Raw genomic sequence first — 16,303 nt, 5'->3', positions numbered from 1 at the left:
TTTTTCTTTGATTTTTCAAGGCCGGCAGCTGTAGCATCTCCCTCTCCGCCATCATTGGGGTTATCACGAACCAGTGAAGAAACCTGTGCCTCAGGGACTGGTGTAGCTGATGGCTTAGAAGCCTGACTAGCACTCTTCGATCCCTCGGAAGTGTTGTGAGATGAAGACGGCTCGCCCTTGCGGCCTCGATTGTATGGTCGGCTGCTCTTGAACAGAGGATGAGTTGCCCTTTGATACTTCCCTAGACGGGATATATGAGCTAGTCTCGGAAAGGCCTGCACCTATCCCTCTGTTGGCTAATGCTTTCTTTCTTATTGTCTTTTGCTGGCCAAGGGACAAGGCACTTTTGCCTCAGCCCAGAGAAGGTTCACCTCTCCCTTTTGAGGTGTCTCCTCGTCCTCTTGATCGAACCATTATCTGTATCAAGCAGAAAAAATTGTTAGTTGCAATTCGATGTTCAAACACATACTACAGACATTTGAGTAAAAAAAATAAACCAAAGGACAAAGTGAGGGTGTACAGTTAGATCATACTTGCAGGGAAGTGATCTGCGGTCCGCACAATTTCACTTGCAGCTGCAGATGGGGACTTGCGGACCGCACATTTTGGTTGTGTGGCCGCAAAAGTGAAGTGGGGTCCGCACAATTTGATTGCTGTCGCACCTCTAAAACCCAAAATTCCAACTCTCTAATGCCACCTCTAAAACCTAGCCACAACAGGATTTATGCGGTCCGCATAATTAAACTTGTGGCCGCACATTGGAGTCTCAAAGTAAGGACTCTCTGATGACAGTAAATATGTTGTTCTGTGGCTGCGATGGGGATTCTGCGATCCGCACATTTTACCTTGCGGCCACAGATTCTTTCTTCACTTAGTTTCTAAATTCAACATCAGCAGACCGCAAAAATTCAAGTGCAGCCGCAGATTTCAATAATTATGTACGGATCAAACTTTTCTACTCAGGTTTTTTCAATTTCGTGCACAATTAGACATGGAAACATTGTAGAAACATGAAATTATACTAACCCAGTCCTCGTAGAGCATGTATTAACTTAACTAATCCAGATTTTACCCCACATGTATACACAATTGAACTCTAATGACAAATGGCCTAAAAAAAGAATTAAAAATCTACAAATCAAACTAAAACAAAAAGTAACATGAAACTGAAGCATACCAGATGAAGTGAGTGTAATGAGTAACTGAACAAAATGGCTGTGTTTGTGGACAGATGAAATTTCCAAGAAAATTCAACAGAGCACAATTTTTAGTTCATAGAGTGAAAAGTCTAAATTTAATCCTAGTTCATGTGCGGTCAACACTCTGTTACCTGGGGACCTCATCTCATCTTTTCATCTGCGCTCCACATATTTTCATATGCGGTCCGCACATTTTCCTGTGCAGACGCGGATTTCACGTGCGGTCGCATATCGACCTCCGCTCTGATAGGCTAAAACTTTAGAGAGTTGGTATTTTCAACATCTCGATTTTGCGGTCCGCAAGCTAAATGTGCGGCCGCAATGCTCTTTTGCTATAACACCAACAAATGTGCGGTCCGTACAAGTCAAATGCGGCTACATCCCTTAGAGCACTTAGCCATATTTTTGTCCACAATTCCTGTAAGTCACACTCACCCCTGTAGCACACTGTAAATTAATTTAGAACAAAAATAAAACTAACTACAAAAGAAAAAGGAAAAGAAACACGGGTTGCCTCCCAAGAAGCGCCTGTATAACGTCGCGGTACGATGCAGAATACCCTCAAGTAAAATGAATAACCGCCACGACGTGGCTATCTCCAAATTTTCCCAAGTAGTGCTTCAACCTGTGACCATCGACTTGGAATACTTCATTGTCTTTGTTCTTCAATTCTAACGCACCAAAAGGTGTCACACCTACAATTTCAAAAGGACCACTCCATTTAGATTTTAGCTTCCAGTGAAACATCCTCAACCTTGAGTTAACCAACAATACAAGATCGCCTACCTTGAACTCTTTGTTCCTAATGTATTTTTCATGAAGATATTTCATCTTTTCTTTGTACAAGGACGAACTTGCATAAACACGGTACCGTAACTCATCCAATTCATTCAAATGTGCAGCCCTTAAGTTTGCGGCTACATCCCAATCAAGATTTAACTTCTTTAGAGCCCATATTGCCTTGAGCTCTAGTTCTATCGGAAGATGAAAAGCTTTTCCGAACACCAACCGGTATGGTGACATCCTGATAGGTGTTTTGTAGGCCGTCCGATAAAGCCCATAATGCATCATCAAGCTTCTTAGACCAATCCGTCCGATTTGCATTCACTGTTTTGGAAAAAGTACTCTTGATCTTCTAATTGGAGACTTCCACTTGACCACTAGCTTGTGGGTGATAAGGAGTCGTGACTTTGTGAGTAACACCATACTTGTTAAGTAAAGTGTCGAAAGCCTTGCTGCAAAAATATGACCCCCCTATCACTTATAGTTGCACGCGGAGTACTAAACCTTGTGAAAATATTCGTCTTCAAGAACGCCACCACACTTCTCGCCTCATTGTTCGGTAGAGAAATGGCCTCAACCCATTTGGACACATAATCCACCGCGACCAAGATGTAGGTGTTTCCACAAGAACTCACAAAAGAGTTCATGAAGTCAATACGCCACACATCAAAAATATCAATCTCCAAAATGGTAGTGAGAGGCATTTTATTTTTCTTTGAGATTCCACCGGCCCGTTGGCATTCATCATATCTTTTCACTAACTCACTTGCATCCTTGTAAAGAGTGGGCCAATAGAAACCACAACTAAGCACTTTGGTTGCCGTTCTCACTCCACCATGATGACCATCATATGGCGAAGAATGATAAGCCCCAAGAATTTCACCTTACTCTTCTTCCGGTACACATCTTCTAATCACCGCATCCGTGAAAATCCGAAAGAGGTATGGTTCATTCCAATAATAATCTTGACAATCCTGTTTAAGCTTCCTCCTTGGCTTGAAGAGAACTCATCCGAGATGATTCCACACACAAGGATATTTGATAAATCCGTGAACCATGGCTCCTCTTTCATTGAAATCGCCAAGGGTTGCTCATTGGGGAAGGAGTCATGATTTCAAGGCCATCATGCGGCCTCTCCTCCTCCTCCTCCTCCAGAAAAGACAAGTGGTCCGCCACTTGGTTTTCACTCCTTTTTTCTATCTTAGATGTCAATATCAAATTCTTGCAACAATAATACCCATCTCATCAAACAAGCTTTGAGTCCTTCTTGCTCATAAGATAACAAAGCGCCACATGATCCGCGTGGACAATGACTTTTGCACCTATCAAGTATGGCCAGAACTTCTTAATTGCAAACACAGTGGCAATGAGCTCTTTTTCTGTAACGATATAGTTGACTTGCATCACAGAACAAATGAAAAATCTTGTTGATGTGTTTCCCCAGAACATCCCCAACCGTTACGTCACTTGCATCACACATGAGTTCAAAAGGGACACTCCAATTTGGAGCGATGATGATGAGAGTAGTTGTCAACTTGAGCTTCAACAATTCAAAATCTCTCATGCAATTATCATTGAAGTTAAACTTAACACCCTTCTTAAGAATCTTGCACAACGGGTTTACCACCATAGGGAAATCTTTGATGAAACGCCGTTAAAAGCTCGTGTCGCCTAAAAAAACTCCGCACACCCTTCACCAAGGTTGGAGGTGAAAGTTTAGAAATCAGCTTAATCTTTTCTTTGTCAACTTCAATTCCGTTCTTTGAGATTTTGTGGTCAAGGACAATGCCTTCCTCGACCATGAAATGGCATTTCTCCCAATTAACCACCAAATTTGTTTCTTCACATCTAGCCTACACCTTATCCAAATTTGCAAGACAATCATCAGAAGAATCTCCAACCACCGAGAAGTCATCCATGAAAACTTCAAGGTAGTCCTCCACCATGTCCGTGAAAATAGCCATCATACACCTTTGAAAAGTTGCGTTGCATTGCACAAACCAAATGGCATCTGATTGAACCCGAAGGTACCATAGGGACATGTAAAGGTTGTTTTTTCTTGATCTTCCGGAGCAATAAAAATTTGGTTGTAGCCCAAACACCCATCAAGAAAGCAATAGAAACCACGGCCGGCCAATCTATCGAGCATTTGATCTAAGAAAGGAAGTGGAAAGGGATCCTTCCTTGTGACTTTGTTGAGCTTGAGATAGTCCATACACACCCACCAACCGGTCATCATTCTTGTAGGAATCAACTCATTCTTTTCATTGGTGACCACCTTCATGTCCCCTTTCTTTGGGACACATTGAACCGGGGAAGTCCACAAACTATCGGATATGGGGTAGACAACCCCGGCATTCAACCACTTGATAATCTCCTTTTTGACAACTTCTTGCATAGCCTCATTGAGTCTCCTTTGATGTTCAATAGATAGTTTGGCTTCATCCTCCAATTTGACCTTATGCATGCAAAAGGCGGGGCTTATCCTCCGAATATCCGCCAAGGTCCACGCAATAGCCTTCTTCCTCTTTTGTAGCACCGACAATGTGGAATCTACCTGCACTTTAGTCAAACAAGAGGAAAGAATAACCGGTAAAGTAGAACAAGAACCAAGAAATTCATACCGAAGATGTGGAGGCAATGACATTAACTCCACGGTAGGAGGCTCTTCAATAGAAGGCTTTGTAGGAGGAGTTGTCCTACTTTCAAGATCCAAGGACAATTTCCGGGGTGCATATTTTTAAGACCCCATTCCTTGCAAGGAGTTCACACATTCCATGAAGCAACCTATCTCGTCATCATCAAAGTTGAGCAAGATGGCCTCCAACATATCACCAACATTGATTGTAGCACTTGTTTCATCGACAATAACACCGTTCACCAAGTCCATAAACCCAGAATGTAAGTTCTCCGGCTCCAACATCACAAAGAGCCTTCCCTGTAGCAAGGAAAGGTCTCCCAAGAATAATCGGCACTTCATAATCAACCTCACCAATCTAGGATGACAAAATCCACCAGAAGAATGAATTTATCAACACAAAACATCTTCAATTACACCCAAAGGCCTCTTCATGGTACGTTCGGCCATTTGCAATCTCATAGAGGTGGATCTTGCTTTTCCAATTCCCAAAGTATTGAAAACCAAATAGTACATCAAGTTGATACTTGCCCAAGATCACAAAGATCTTTATCAAACTCGACACTTCCAATTGTACAAGGAATCATGAAAGCCTCGGGATCCTCCAACTTAGGAGCCATTGAATGCACAATCGCACTCACCTGATGAGTGACTTTGATGGTTTCAAAATTCATTGACCGCTTCTTCGTCACAAGATTCTTCATAAACTTTGCATAACCGGGCATTTGATCAAAGGCTTCAACTAATGGCACATTGATTGAGAGACTTTTCATTGGTAGAATGAACTTCTTGAATTGATTCTAACCATTTTTCTTGGCAAGTCTTTGAGGATATGGAGGTGGAGGCTTAGGAAATGGTGCCTTAGCTTTTTGCATTACCGGCTCCGATATGTCAATAATGTGTTCCCTAGACGGGTTCACCTCCTCTTGAGTCTCTTCCACACAATCATCAATGTTAATCTGAACATCATCATTAGGTTCCACCATGTTATTTCCACCTTTTGGGTTTACTACCGTGTCGCTTGGTAGTGCCCCCTTAGGACGAGAATTTGATGCTTGAGAGATTTTCCCCATTTGAACTTCTAAGTTGCGGATTGATCTATTGTGTGAGATAAGTTGGGAATCCGAATCGGCATTCTTTTCCATCATTTTCTTGAACATATTTTCAATTCACCCTATCTGATTTTTTGAAAAACTTGAACCATGGGAATGATAAGGAGGTGGGTTTCTCGGTTGTTGGTACATCGGAGGCCTTTAAAACCCCACCCCCGGTTTCCTTGATTGTTGTTCCATTCGCCTTGATTGTTACCCCCCAATTTCCTTGGTTATTTCCGCTCCAATTTCCTTGATTGTTGTTGTTATGCCAATTCCCATGATTGTTGCCTCCACTCTAATTTCCTTGATTGTTAGAATTTGAATTGCCTTGATGTGAGGTCTCCATTGTTGTTGATTTGGTCCTTGGAAATTATTTCTTTGCCCTTGAAAATTATTCACATATTGCACCTCCTCTTCTTGTTCATTATAGGAATCATTTTGCTCAAAACTACCATCTTCTTGCACATAGTTCTCCACTCGATTTTGCACTTATGGACCCTTGGTCCTCCTCTTGTTCACCATCATGTTCACTCCTTCCATGGAATTGACTTTCATGGGATTTAGCACTTGATTTAGTTGGGCCTTTGCACGTTGAGTCATGGTGGTTGTCAATTCGGCAATTGGTTGACCATGGTCTTGCAATTTCTTTGTGAAGTTGGATCATATTCGGGTCACCTTGTGGAACATTTGTCCGGGATTGCCAAGCTGATGACGTTTCTTCCATCTCATCCAAAATCTCACACACCTCCGCATAATGCGTAGTCATGGAGTTCCCACCGGCAAGTTGATTCACTGCACATTGGTTGGTTGTGTTAATCCCACGATAGAAGGTTTGTTGAATCATGTTTTCCATCATATTATTGTTGGGACATTCCTTGACCATAGTTCTATAGCATTCCCATAACTCGTGTAGTGGTTCATTCGGCTCTTGCTTGAATGCCAAAATCTCATCTTGAAGTGTAGCCATGTGTCCCGGAGAGAAGAACTTAGAAATAAACTTTTCCGCCATCTCATCCCAAGCGTGAATTGAATGGTTCGGCAATCGTTCCAACCAATCTAAAGCTTTTCCTCGTAGAGAGAAGGAAAAAAGCCTTAGCCTCAATGCATCCTCAGAGACATTCCTTTGCTTGCTCCCCCAACAAGTATCCACAAACCCCTTCAAATGTTTGTACGCATTTTGAGTTGGAGCATCGGTGAATAAACCCCATTGCTCAAGCAAAGTGAGCATCACATTGGTAGTTTTGAAGTTGCCTGCCCTAATACGGGTGTCACGACCCAAAATCCAACCATGGTCGTGATGGCGCCTATCGTGTTACAAGGCAAGCCTATTTCCCAAAATATTACCACTAATTAAGTTTGAGGATTTAATAAAAAGAATACCAACATTTAAATTTCTCATAATCTAAATCAACTCTAAATATAATTAATATAAAAATACGGAAGCTAGCCCCAAACATCAGGGTGTCACTAAGTCATGAGCGTCTAAACGTATGAACTAAGATACATAAACTGTCTAACTGTCCAAAAGAAGAAATGACAAAAGGAGTAACAAGGCCCTGCGGACGCTAGCAGCTACCTTGCAGTCTCCAAAGATAGCCGGCCTGAACTCAATGTTCGCCGCGCTCTAACTTACCGAGATCTGCACATAAAGTGCAGGGTGTAGTATGAGTCCAACCGACTCAGTAGTAACAGAAATAACTAAGGAACTGAGCAGTTGTGACGAGCTAAGCAAAATAGTCCAATTATTTATTTTCGCAATTTACAATAAGCAGGTATATTCCATAAAACCAACAAATGCCACAAAGAAATTAACAGGTAAATGCAGCAACAGCAAAAGTAAATGCAACCTAACAGCAATGTCACTCCATCACTCATCACTCGCACTCAGCACTCAACACTCAACACTCAATACACTCAACAATCTACACTCACTAGGGGTGTGTACAGACTCCGGAGGGGCTCCTAAAGCCCAATCGCTAACACGGACAACTCACGTGCCATCATATGAATACTTGGATCCGCACGGTCAACTCACGTGGTACGCGGACAACTCACGCACTATGGTATCAATAACTGGACCCGCACAGTCAACTCACGTGCTACGAGGACAACTCACGCACTATGGTATTAATATCCTCACAACCAGGCCCTCAGCCTCACTCAATTATGTACCGCACGGACAACTCACGTGCCATCATCAACAAATAAGAGAACACAGCCCGCATCAAGTATCACAGCATATTAGCAAATAATAGAGACTGAGGTAAGCATGTAAAATGATTTCTATAACTGATTACAAATAATGTGAGCATGAATAAATCCTAAACATGATCTCTAACGAGAAGGCAGACAAGTTCACCAACAAGTAAATGCATAAATACAAATAATGGTTATTAGGCCTCACAGCCTCACGGGACGGACCAAGTCTCAACATGGGTATCACCGCCAAACAATCACATGATATCAATTTCTCCGGGTTTAAACCCTCAAAGCCAGAGTTAAAACTGTTACTTACCTTAACAGCGTAAAATTCTACTCCGGTATGCCCTCGTCTCTGGACTCGGTCTCCAAAGCTCCGAATCTAACCATAATCAGTTTAATACCATCACCATGTGCTAAAGAATCGAATTCCACAATAAAAACTACAAAATATGCCAAAAATCCGAAATCGGCCAAAACTCGGCCCCCGGGCCCACATCTCAAAACCAGTTAAAAATGGCAGAATCAAAACCCTCGTCCTCTCCCGAGTCTAACCACATAAAATTTATCAAAATCGGACTCCGTTTGGTCCCTCAAATCCTCACTTAAAACTCTCCAAAACTCAAACCCTAACTCCCTCAATTTCACTTTGAAATCATTAAACCCACATCTCAAAACCAGTTAAAAATGGAAGAATCAAAACCATTGTCCTCTCCCGAGTCTAACCACATAAAATTTATCAAAATCAGACTCCGTTTGGTCCCTCAAATCCTCACTTAAAACTCTCCAAAACTCAAACCCTAACTCCCTCAATTTCACTTTTCTGTCAGCTTCATCAGACAGCAGTAATCTTGTGCAGCCTTCCTTGTAATCTTTTTGTCACCTATCTTCCACTTGGCTTATGCCAAAACAAAGTGGAAGATAGTTAATACCAATTGTATTGGTTATGTACCATTCTTGTTAGGGCACTTCTACATGTACATTAAATGTAGAATTTGTTGTCTATAGAAATCTAACTTCCAACTCATTATATTAGTAATTTTAGGATCATTTATGCTTTTTTGTATAGTTGACCTAGGCTTACTTCAATTGTATTTTGTAGAATCAATTGCCTATCACTGTTGGATAGACAATTGGTTTACCTTCATAGGTCTAACTTGTCACAATGATCAAGTGTCATTTGGCTATCATATGTGGATAACCAAATGCACTTTCATATTTGTTGTGGAGGTAAGTTCAGGTCCCCCTCCACTTTTGTTGTACTTTATTTTACATTAATGAAAATCAGCCCTAGGCACAATGCCTAGTGGATTCAGGAAAAAAAAAATCATCAATCAAATCCCTAAAACGAAGATGGATTCATGAAATATAATCAAAACCGAGTAGAGAACACTTACCACATCCATATGATGAAAATCGCCTCCAAAATCGCCCAAATCGGAGCTCCCCAACTCAAAATATGACCGAATGAAGAAACCCTAGTTTATTATATTTTTCTGCCAGCTATTCTACCTCGTTTCTCATACCAAACGATCCCGAAACTCGCTTTTTATGCCTCCAATGGATTCCTTGTGAAATTTTAGTCAAGTTAAGATTTTGAATCACTCAATTTGACCTTATAATGAAGGAGATATGTATGTTTTAAAATTTGCAAATAATGAGATTTTTAAATACGCCGTCAGTGGCAATTTCGTAATTAATCTGAAAAATTTGTCAACCTAATTCTTAGTCAAATGACCATAAAATCCTCATACGATGTCCAAATTCGACGATTCTTTTTGCTACGGGTCCGTAATTACGATACGGATCTAATTCTTCAAGCAAAAAGAAATAGAAGCTCATTTGTTCAATATGATATCATTTATGCTTGAAGAAATGGCGTCGTAACATAAGAAAAACGAGCGCAACACAACCCAAACCTATCCGAAACTCACCCGAGGCCCTCGGGACCTCAACCAATATTTCAAAAAGTCATATATGACTACCCGAACTTATTCGAACCTCCGGAACACCCAAAACAACACTAAAACACCAAATCAACCTCAGATTCAAGCCTAAGAACTTCTAAACTTCCAACTTTCGCCAATTCAAGCCTAATTCAGCCACAGACCTCCAAATTACATTCCAAGCACACTCCTAAGTCTAAAATCACCCAACAAAGCTAATCAAATCATAAAAATTCAATCTGAATTCGTTTACTCATAAGTCAACTTCCGGTTGACTTTTCTAACTTAGCTTTCTAACTAAGAGACTAAGTGATCATTTCACTCCAAAACTACTCCGAACCCAAACCTACCAACTCGATATAACTCAACACAACTTAACAACACATAAATAAATAGAAATGGGGGAAACAGGGCTATAACTCTCAGAATGACTGACCGGGTCGTTACAACGGGGAGGGACTATTGCACTTGCATATCCTTCATTGCGTTATATCAGGATTGGAGCCACTCGTGGTGGAGGTGGGGATGGAACGGTCACATTGTCATGAGGTACCCGGCCGCTCCGATTGGCTTGTGGCTCATGAGGTACCTCCTCAACTTACTCATCCTCAACGTCCACATCCCCCAAAGGCATATGTCCGAGATTATTATTTGCTGCCATAGTTGTACCTAAAATTGTTTCACATAAGTTAGTCACACAGAAGGAAAAGAAGATATTCCAAAAACAAACCCAAATATATAGCTAACACCGTTTTAACTACCCGAAAATGGCGACAAAAATTGATTATGTCCACAATACACCTCGATAAGAGATATGATACGGTCCTACAAAATATAAATTACCCAACTATGAGTCGGGGTAGAATATAGAGGGAATTATAAGGGGTGTTAGGAGTATATACTTGATAAGAATGAATGGACTAACTAAATTTGCACTTCCACAATAAAGTGTTGATTTCTACTTCTACTACTACTACTCTAGTAATTGCAAGCTAAGGAAAAGAAATTAGAAATGAACAATTGTTTTTGAGTTTTTTCAAATAGTTTAAAAGCCTAGGGATCTAACCATAACCAAGGTGTTCGCCTAATGGGAAAGAGACGTTAATACTTGTTTTGTTGATTGAGGTGTATTATAGCTCACAACTCTACATTACCCACTCAATACCTCTCGGTCAGAGAGTGATTTTGCCAATTTGGATTTCTCAAGTCCAAATGGGTATCAAACAAAATAGTTGATATGCGCTCAAGTCAGGTTCTTACTATCTCTAGTTTAAACCCTTTAATTAGACTAAACAGATTCTCAATTAGCCCAATTCCTTGTTAACCAAGTTGTCCTAGACTAGGTCTCTCTTTCTCAAGTAGAGACTAAGTCAAAAGGACATGAATCAATGTTTGCAACCATTAATTCTAAAATTGAACCATGAACTAAGCTAAATAATCAACATCCAATCATAAACAAGCATTTAATTAAATACCCTAAAGTTTTACACACTAGGGTTGGGTCACAACCTTAGTAAGAACCTAGCTACTCATAATGGAAATTGAAGAGAATAAAGAAGAAAGCTAATTAAACTCATAATCAAAGATTAAAATGATAAAATATAATTATTAAACACTAAAATAATCACAAACTTCCTAAAATGGAAAAAGGTAATGGCTACAACAGATTTTTCTTAAAAACATGACCTAAAATTGTGAAACTCATCTATTTATAGTGGGCCAAAATTCACTGACAAAAATGCCCCTCGGGAGGTTCTGCGGCCGCACAATTCCATGTGCAGTCCATAGATTTCTTTAGCTTGCAGGTGAGTGGGTTTTTGCAGCCGCACATTTGTGGAATGCAGCTGCAAAGCACTTTCTGCGGCCGCAAAATTCTTGTGCGGTCTGAACTTCAGCAAGGCGTCAGGACTTGGTCTTTTTGCTTGTTCTCTGAACTTTCAATTTTTATCAGTGAAGCCCTATTCTGCGACTGCGCAATTCATGTGAGGTTCGCACATTGGTCGAAATCCTGTTGGGTTCTGTTACTTGGTTTGAGACCGTAGATGGAATTCTGCGGTCTACAATTTTTTCAGCGATCGCAAAAATTCCTCTACAGACTGCACTTCTTTGCTTCTGCGCCCTTTAATGCCTTATGCTTCAGAACACTCCTTTTTTTAATCGGATTTCATCATGGGAGACCAAAATTCTAACATTCCTACAATTTGCACAATTTCATTAGTTTCGAGAACGTAATCAATAAGTTCTGACCAAAACAAAAGCAAAAAGGTGCTAATAAGTAGCCAAAATTCCCACTTATCAACTCCCCCAACCTTAAGTCTTTGCTTGTCCAAAAGCAAATAAATTAATTCCCACCTCCTAAAGTTAAGGGTCATTTTAGTGAGTCAAAGGTGAGCATTCACACATCAGTTGGGACCAATAATAACCCACATTGCTCATGTGTTATCAACAAGGCGACAAGTCAAATATTCATGCACATATAGTTCTAATGTGACATTTGAGGTTAAAGAATTGACTTTACTCATCAAGGACGTGGACTCCAAACTCTTCCTCCTCTACTTTCTATTTGCCAAGATCACTTAAGAAATTAGCACTCAATCCGAAGATTCATGAAAGGCTCACTCATCTCTCACAAGAGAATGTCACATGTACGGCTTCAAGTACCTGGCTTGCCCCTCATGTGGATCGCCACTAATGTAATCTTATTCGGTTTGTAATCAAGTAGGACTTCTTTCGGGATGTAATGAAGGATTTTGGGTTAGGGTAGGATACCATATGGGTAAGTTGTTACACCTTTCCTTAAGCACTCCACACTTTCATTTCTCGGCTTACAAATTGTTGATTCTTAGCGGCACTTCCTTTTCATTGGGGACTAGAGAGACTTAACATCACTCTTTCTTGTTCATTTCATTCTTTTTCTCCCTTATCGATTTCTCAATGCTTGGGATTATTACCTCTTTTTGAATCCCTCAACCCTTTCACTTATTTATTTGTTTTTTGCATTTTGCTTTTTCTTCTTTTTTTTCTTGCCTTTTCTTTCAAAGAGTTCATTTCTTTTCTCATTTTGTGCCTTGATACCTTTTTCAAATTCTTCATCTCTCCCCCAAACTTATGTTTTAAGCCATTTATTTCACAAGAGTGTTAAGGAAAGTAGGGGTGCCAAGAGAGGGTCACGAAAAAATGGGTAAAGGCTTATAATATATTTATCAAATGAGAAATGCTAGAGGCTCAAAGGGTTTGACTAGGTATAACGACATTGGTTGGCAATAAGAAAACTCAAACGGGCCAAGGAGAGCCTACAATCACTTCTCAAAACCAAGCAAAGCTTAGGATTTCGTCTCGAAACACATTCGGGGCAAGTTCTAGACCTTTCGCACGGATACTTGGACTAGCAATAATTCATCTCACCCCTCATGCAACTAGATTGTAAAAGAGGATAGAGTCGAGAGCCTACAACGACCACATTCAAGTTTAATGATCACTATGGTCCAATTAGACTACTCGATGATTACCAAAGTCAACTCAAGAGTCACAAAGTCACTAACTAGAGCTATTTCTTTTAAAAACCTTGTCTCTAACCATAAGCACATAGTTAAGTGTGTTGGTGCCAATTGAAGCATGGTTGACTATTCGAGCATGACTTAATTAGGTCATTTTATTTATTGCTACTGCTATTATTACCTAAACACAAAATGGACTCATTCCCTTAAGAAGGTTGTCACGCCATCCATCGTTGGGACGAGTCACCCGGTTCACACACCAACTACCTTTGGAAAGAACGTGACATTAAGAAAATTAAAGTCTTATTATCTACGAAAACATAAAAAGAAGTTACTTAACAAAACAAGAACTAATATGGAAAAGATAAAGAAGCTAATAAGCAAAAACAAAGATAAAGAAGCTAATGAGCAAGACTACTAAAGATAGAATGAATGTACATAGTAAGAGAGAGTGAGAGACAAGATAGTTAAATACAAGTAAGAAAAAGAAAAAGTATCATCAAATTATTACAGGCCAAATGTATCAAAGTGTACCAAATGTGTCAAATAAACTCCACCCCTCCCCTCCCGAATAAAAGAAAGCGTTGTTTCCAATGCTCAGCAAAATAAGAGTAAAAGAGGAAAGGGTGAAGAAAACTCCCTATGGGTGCTTGGACATTTCTGCGTTTACAGCAATTCCATTGCCCTCTGGATCAGCCAACTGGTTCTCATCATCCTCGACTCTAGGTATGGCTAGATTGGCGAACATTTGACGCACTGCCTTAGTAGTGTCGGCAACAAGGTCTGGCTCTTCAGACTGGCCAGTTGATGCTACTAGTATAGATGAAGGATCTGGGGCAGACTGGTGCGGGTCAAGCAGCATGTCAAAGGGAAGGTCTTCGACTGTAGCAATTATGTTCACCTCTCTCCGGGGCTTATCCACTGACTTGTTGCTGGCATGGAACTTCCTCATCTTCTTTACTTTCTTTCCCAGCCTTCAATCACCGGCTCGTCTTGTACCAAGGTGCTCATAATTGTCTTCTGGTTCTCCAATATCTTCTTTAATGTCTCATCAATGGTCGAGGGAACCTGAGGTGCTAGTGAGGTGGACTACGCTGCAACTGTATTGGTCAAGTCAGACAGCTTTACAGTAGCAGTCTGCATCCAGTTTTTGAGACTCGCCAATATCTGGGAGACTCCCAATGCAAATAGTGGGGCAGTGGGAATGGGCTTTTGAGCAACTCTGGGGGTAGTGGTTGTAGCTGTGGATGATAGCGGGGGCATAGCTGCAGCACTGGAGAAAGGCTCAGCCGAAATGGATAGAACATCAACTGTCTCAGGAGCTACCACTGCTGGCTCATCAGACTGGCCTATGGTGGTAGGAGGCTGAACTTTCTTCTTCGGGTCGCTCGCATCTATCAGTGAGTACCAAGTAGAAGTCTTATTCGGCCTCACCTTTGTGTCATAATCCCTCGGCTCTACCTTTGCATCAGTGAGATATTCTGTAATAGTGTTGGGATATGGGTAGGACGGTTCATCATGCCATGCGTCACTGAGATGTTGGCCGATATCATGGCACCCACAATGATTGGGTACCCGGCCATAATAGATTCCACGAGAACTACTCGAGGAATAGAAAGGTGAGTTTCATTCTGCCACCCCCTTTGCCTAAAAACTCACGAGTGTTTCGCTGAATGAGAACCCCGGCGGCAATCCATAGTGGTGGTGGCCCTGGTGGTGCTAGAATCTCAGCTAACCAAGGTCGGACTTCGTCCCCTAGTGCGCACTTCTCTAGAACTCCTTTGGTTCAACATCCTCAAAGCCCAAGTACGTGTTGAATGTATGCTGATCAAACCTCACCTTGAGGTTATGTACTTTGGTCACTTGCGTCCCCTTTTTTATATGAGCTACATTAGCACAGAATTCACGGAGAAGGTATTCCTTTACATCTACTACACTCTAGGTGAACCACATCCACTTCTTGCGTGCCCTGAACCGTCTCAATATGGCCGGGTTGTACCTCTCTAAATCATTCAGTAGTAATTATTTCTCAAGAGTTAGCGACCTCACTGGCCACCACATACGGAAGCTGGTGAAGGCATCCAGGCAGACAAAGAGGTCCTCCCAACCTCTTTTTTCCTTGATCTTTCAAGGCCGGGAGCTGTAGCATCTCCCCCTCTACCATCATCCGGGTTATCATGAACCGATGCAAAAACCTGTGCCTCAGGGAGTGGTGTAGCCGATGGCTCAGAAACCTGATTAGAACTCTCCGATCCCTCGAAAGTGGTGTGAGATGAAGGTGGCCCGTTCTTGAGCTGGTATCTCCCTTGCGGCCTCGATTGTATGGCCGACTGCTCCTGAACAGAGGATGAGTTGCCCTCCGATACTTCCCTTGACGGGATATATGAGCTAGTCTCGGAAAGGTCTGCACCTCTCCCTCTGTCAGTTGATGCTTTCTTTCTTATTGTCTTTTGTTGGCCAAGGGACAAGGCACTTTTGCCTCGGCCCCAAGAAGGTTCACCTCTCCCTTTTGAGGTGTCTCCTCGTCCTCTTAATCGAACCATTATCTATATCAAGCAGATAAAATTGTTGCAATTCGATATTCAAACACATACTGTAGACATGTGATTAAAAGATAAACCAACGAACACAGTGAGGGTGTACAGTTAGATCATGCTTGCAGGGAAGTGATCTGCGGTCCGCACAATTTTACTTGTGGCTATAGATTGGGACTAGCGGACCGCACATTTTTGTTGTGCGGCCGTAGAAGTGAAGTCCGGTCTGCACAATTTGACTTGCAGCCGCACCTCTAAAACCAAAAAATGCCAACTCTCTAATGCCACCTTTAAAACCCATCCGTAACAGGATTTCTGTGGTCCGCACAATTAAACTTGTGGCCGCACATTGGAGTCTCAAAGTAAGGACTCTCTGATGATAGTAAATGTGTTGTTCTGTGGCTGCGATGGGA

At 41.4% G+C, this 16,303-nt stretch overlaps 2 protein-coding genes across 2 annotated transcripts; both read right to left on the bottom strand.

The window, feature by feature from the left end:
• On the bottom strand, window positions 3,228-5,393 carry LOC109232678. The gene is made up of 3 exons (XM_019398431.1): window positions 5,148-5,393; window positions 4,818-4,920; window positions 3,228-3,361 (listed from the first exon to the last, which is right to left on the bottom strand). Exons 1-3 carry the CDS (start codon window positions 5,391-5,393, stop codon window positions 3,228-3,230), a joined length of 483 nt encoding a protein of 160 aa, XP_019253976.1.
• Window positions 14,446-15,899, bottom strand: LOC109232677. The gene is made up of 2 exons (XM_019398430.1): window positions 15,420-15,899; window positions 14,446-14,817 (listed from the first exon to the last, which is right to left on the bottom strand). The coding sequence occupies exons 1-2, from the start codon at window positions 15,897-15,899 to the stop codon at window positions 14,446-14,448; spliced, it is 852 nt and encodes a 283-aa protein (XP_019253975.1).

The sequence above is a fragment of the Nicotiana attenuata genome, chromosome 9 (assembly GCF_001879085.1).
Source record: "Nicotiana attenuata strain UT chromosome 9, NIATTr2, whole genome shotgun sequence".
Lineage (NCBI taxonomy): Eukaryota > Viridiplantae > Streptophyta > Magnoliopsida > Solanales > Solanaceae > Nicotiana > Nicotiana attenuata.
Note: the sequence above shows the minus strand (reverse complement) of the source record. Positions and strands in the feature narration are given on the sequence as shown.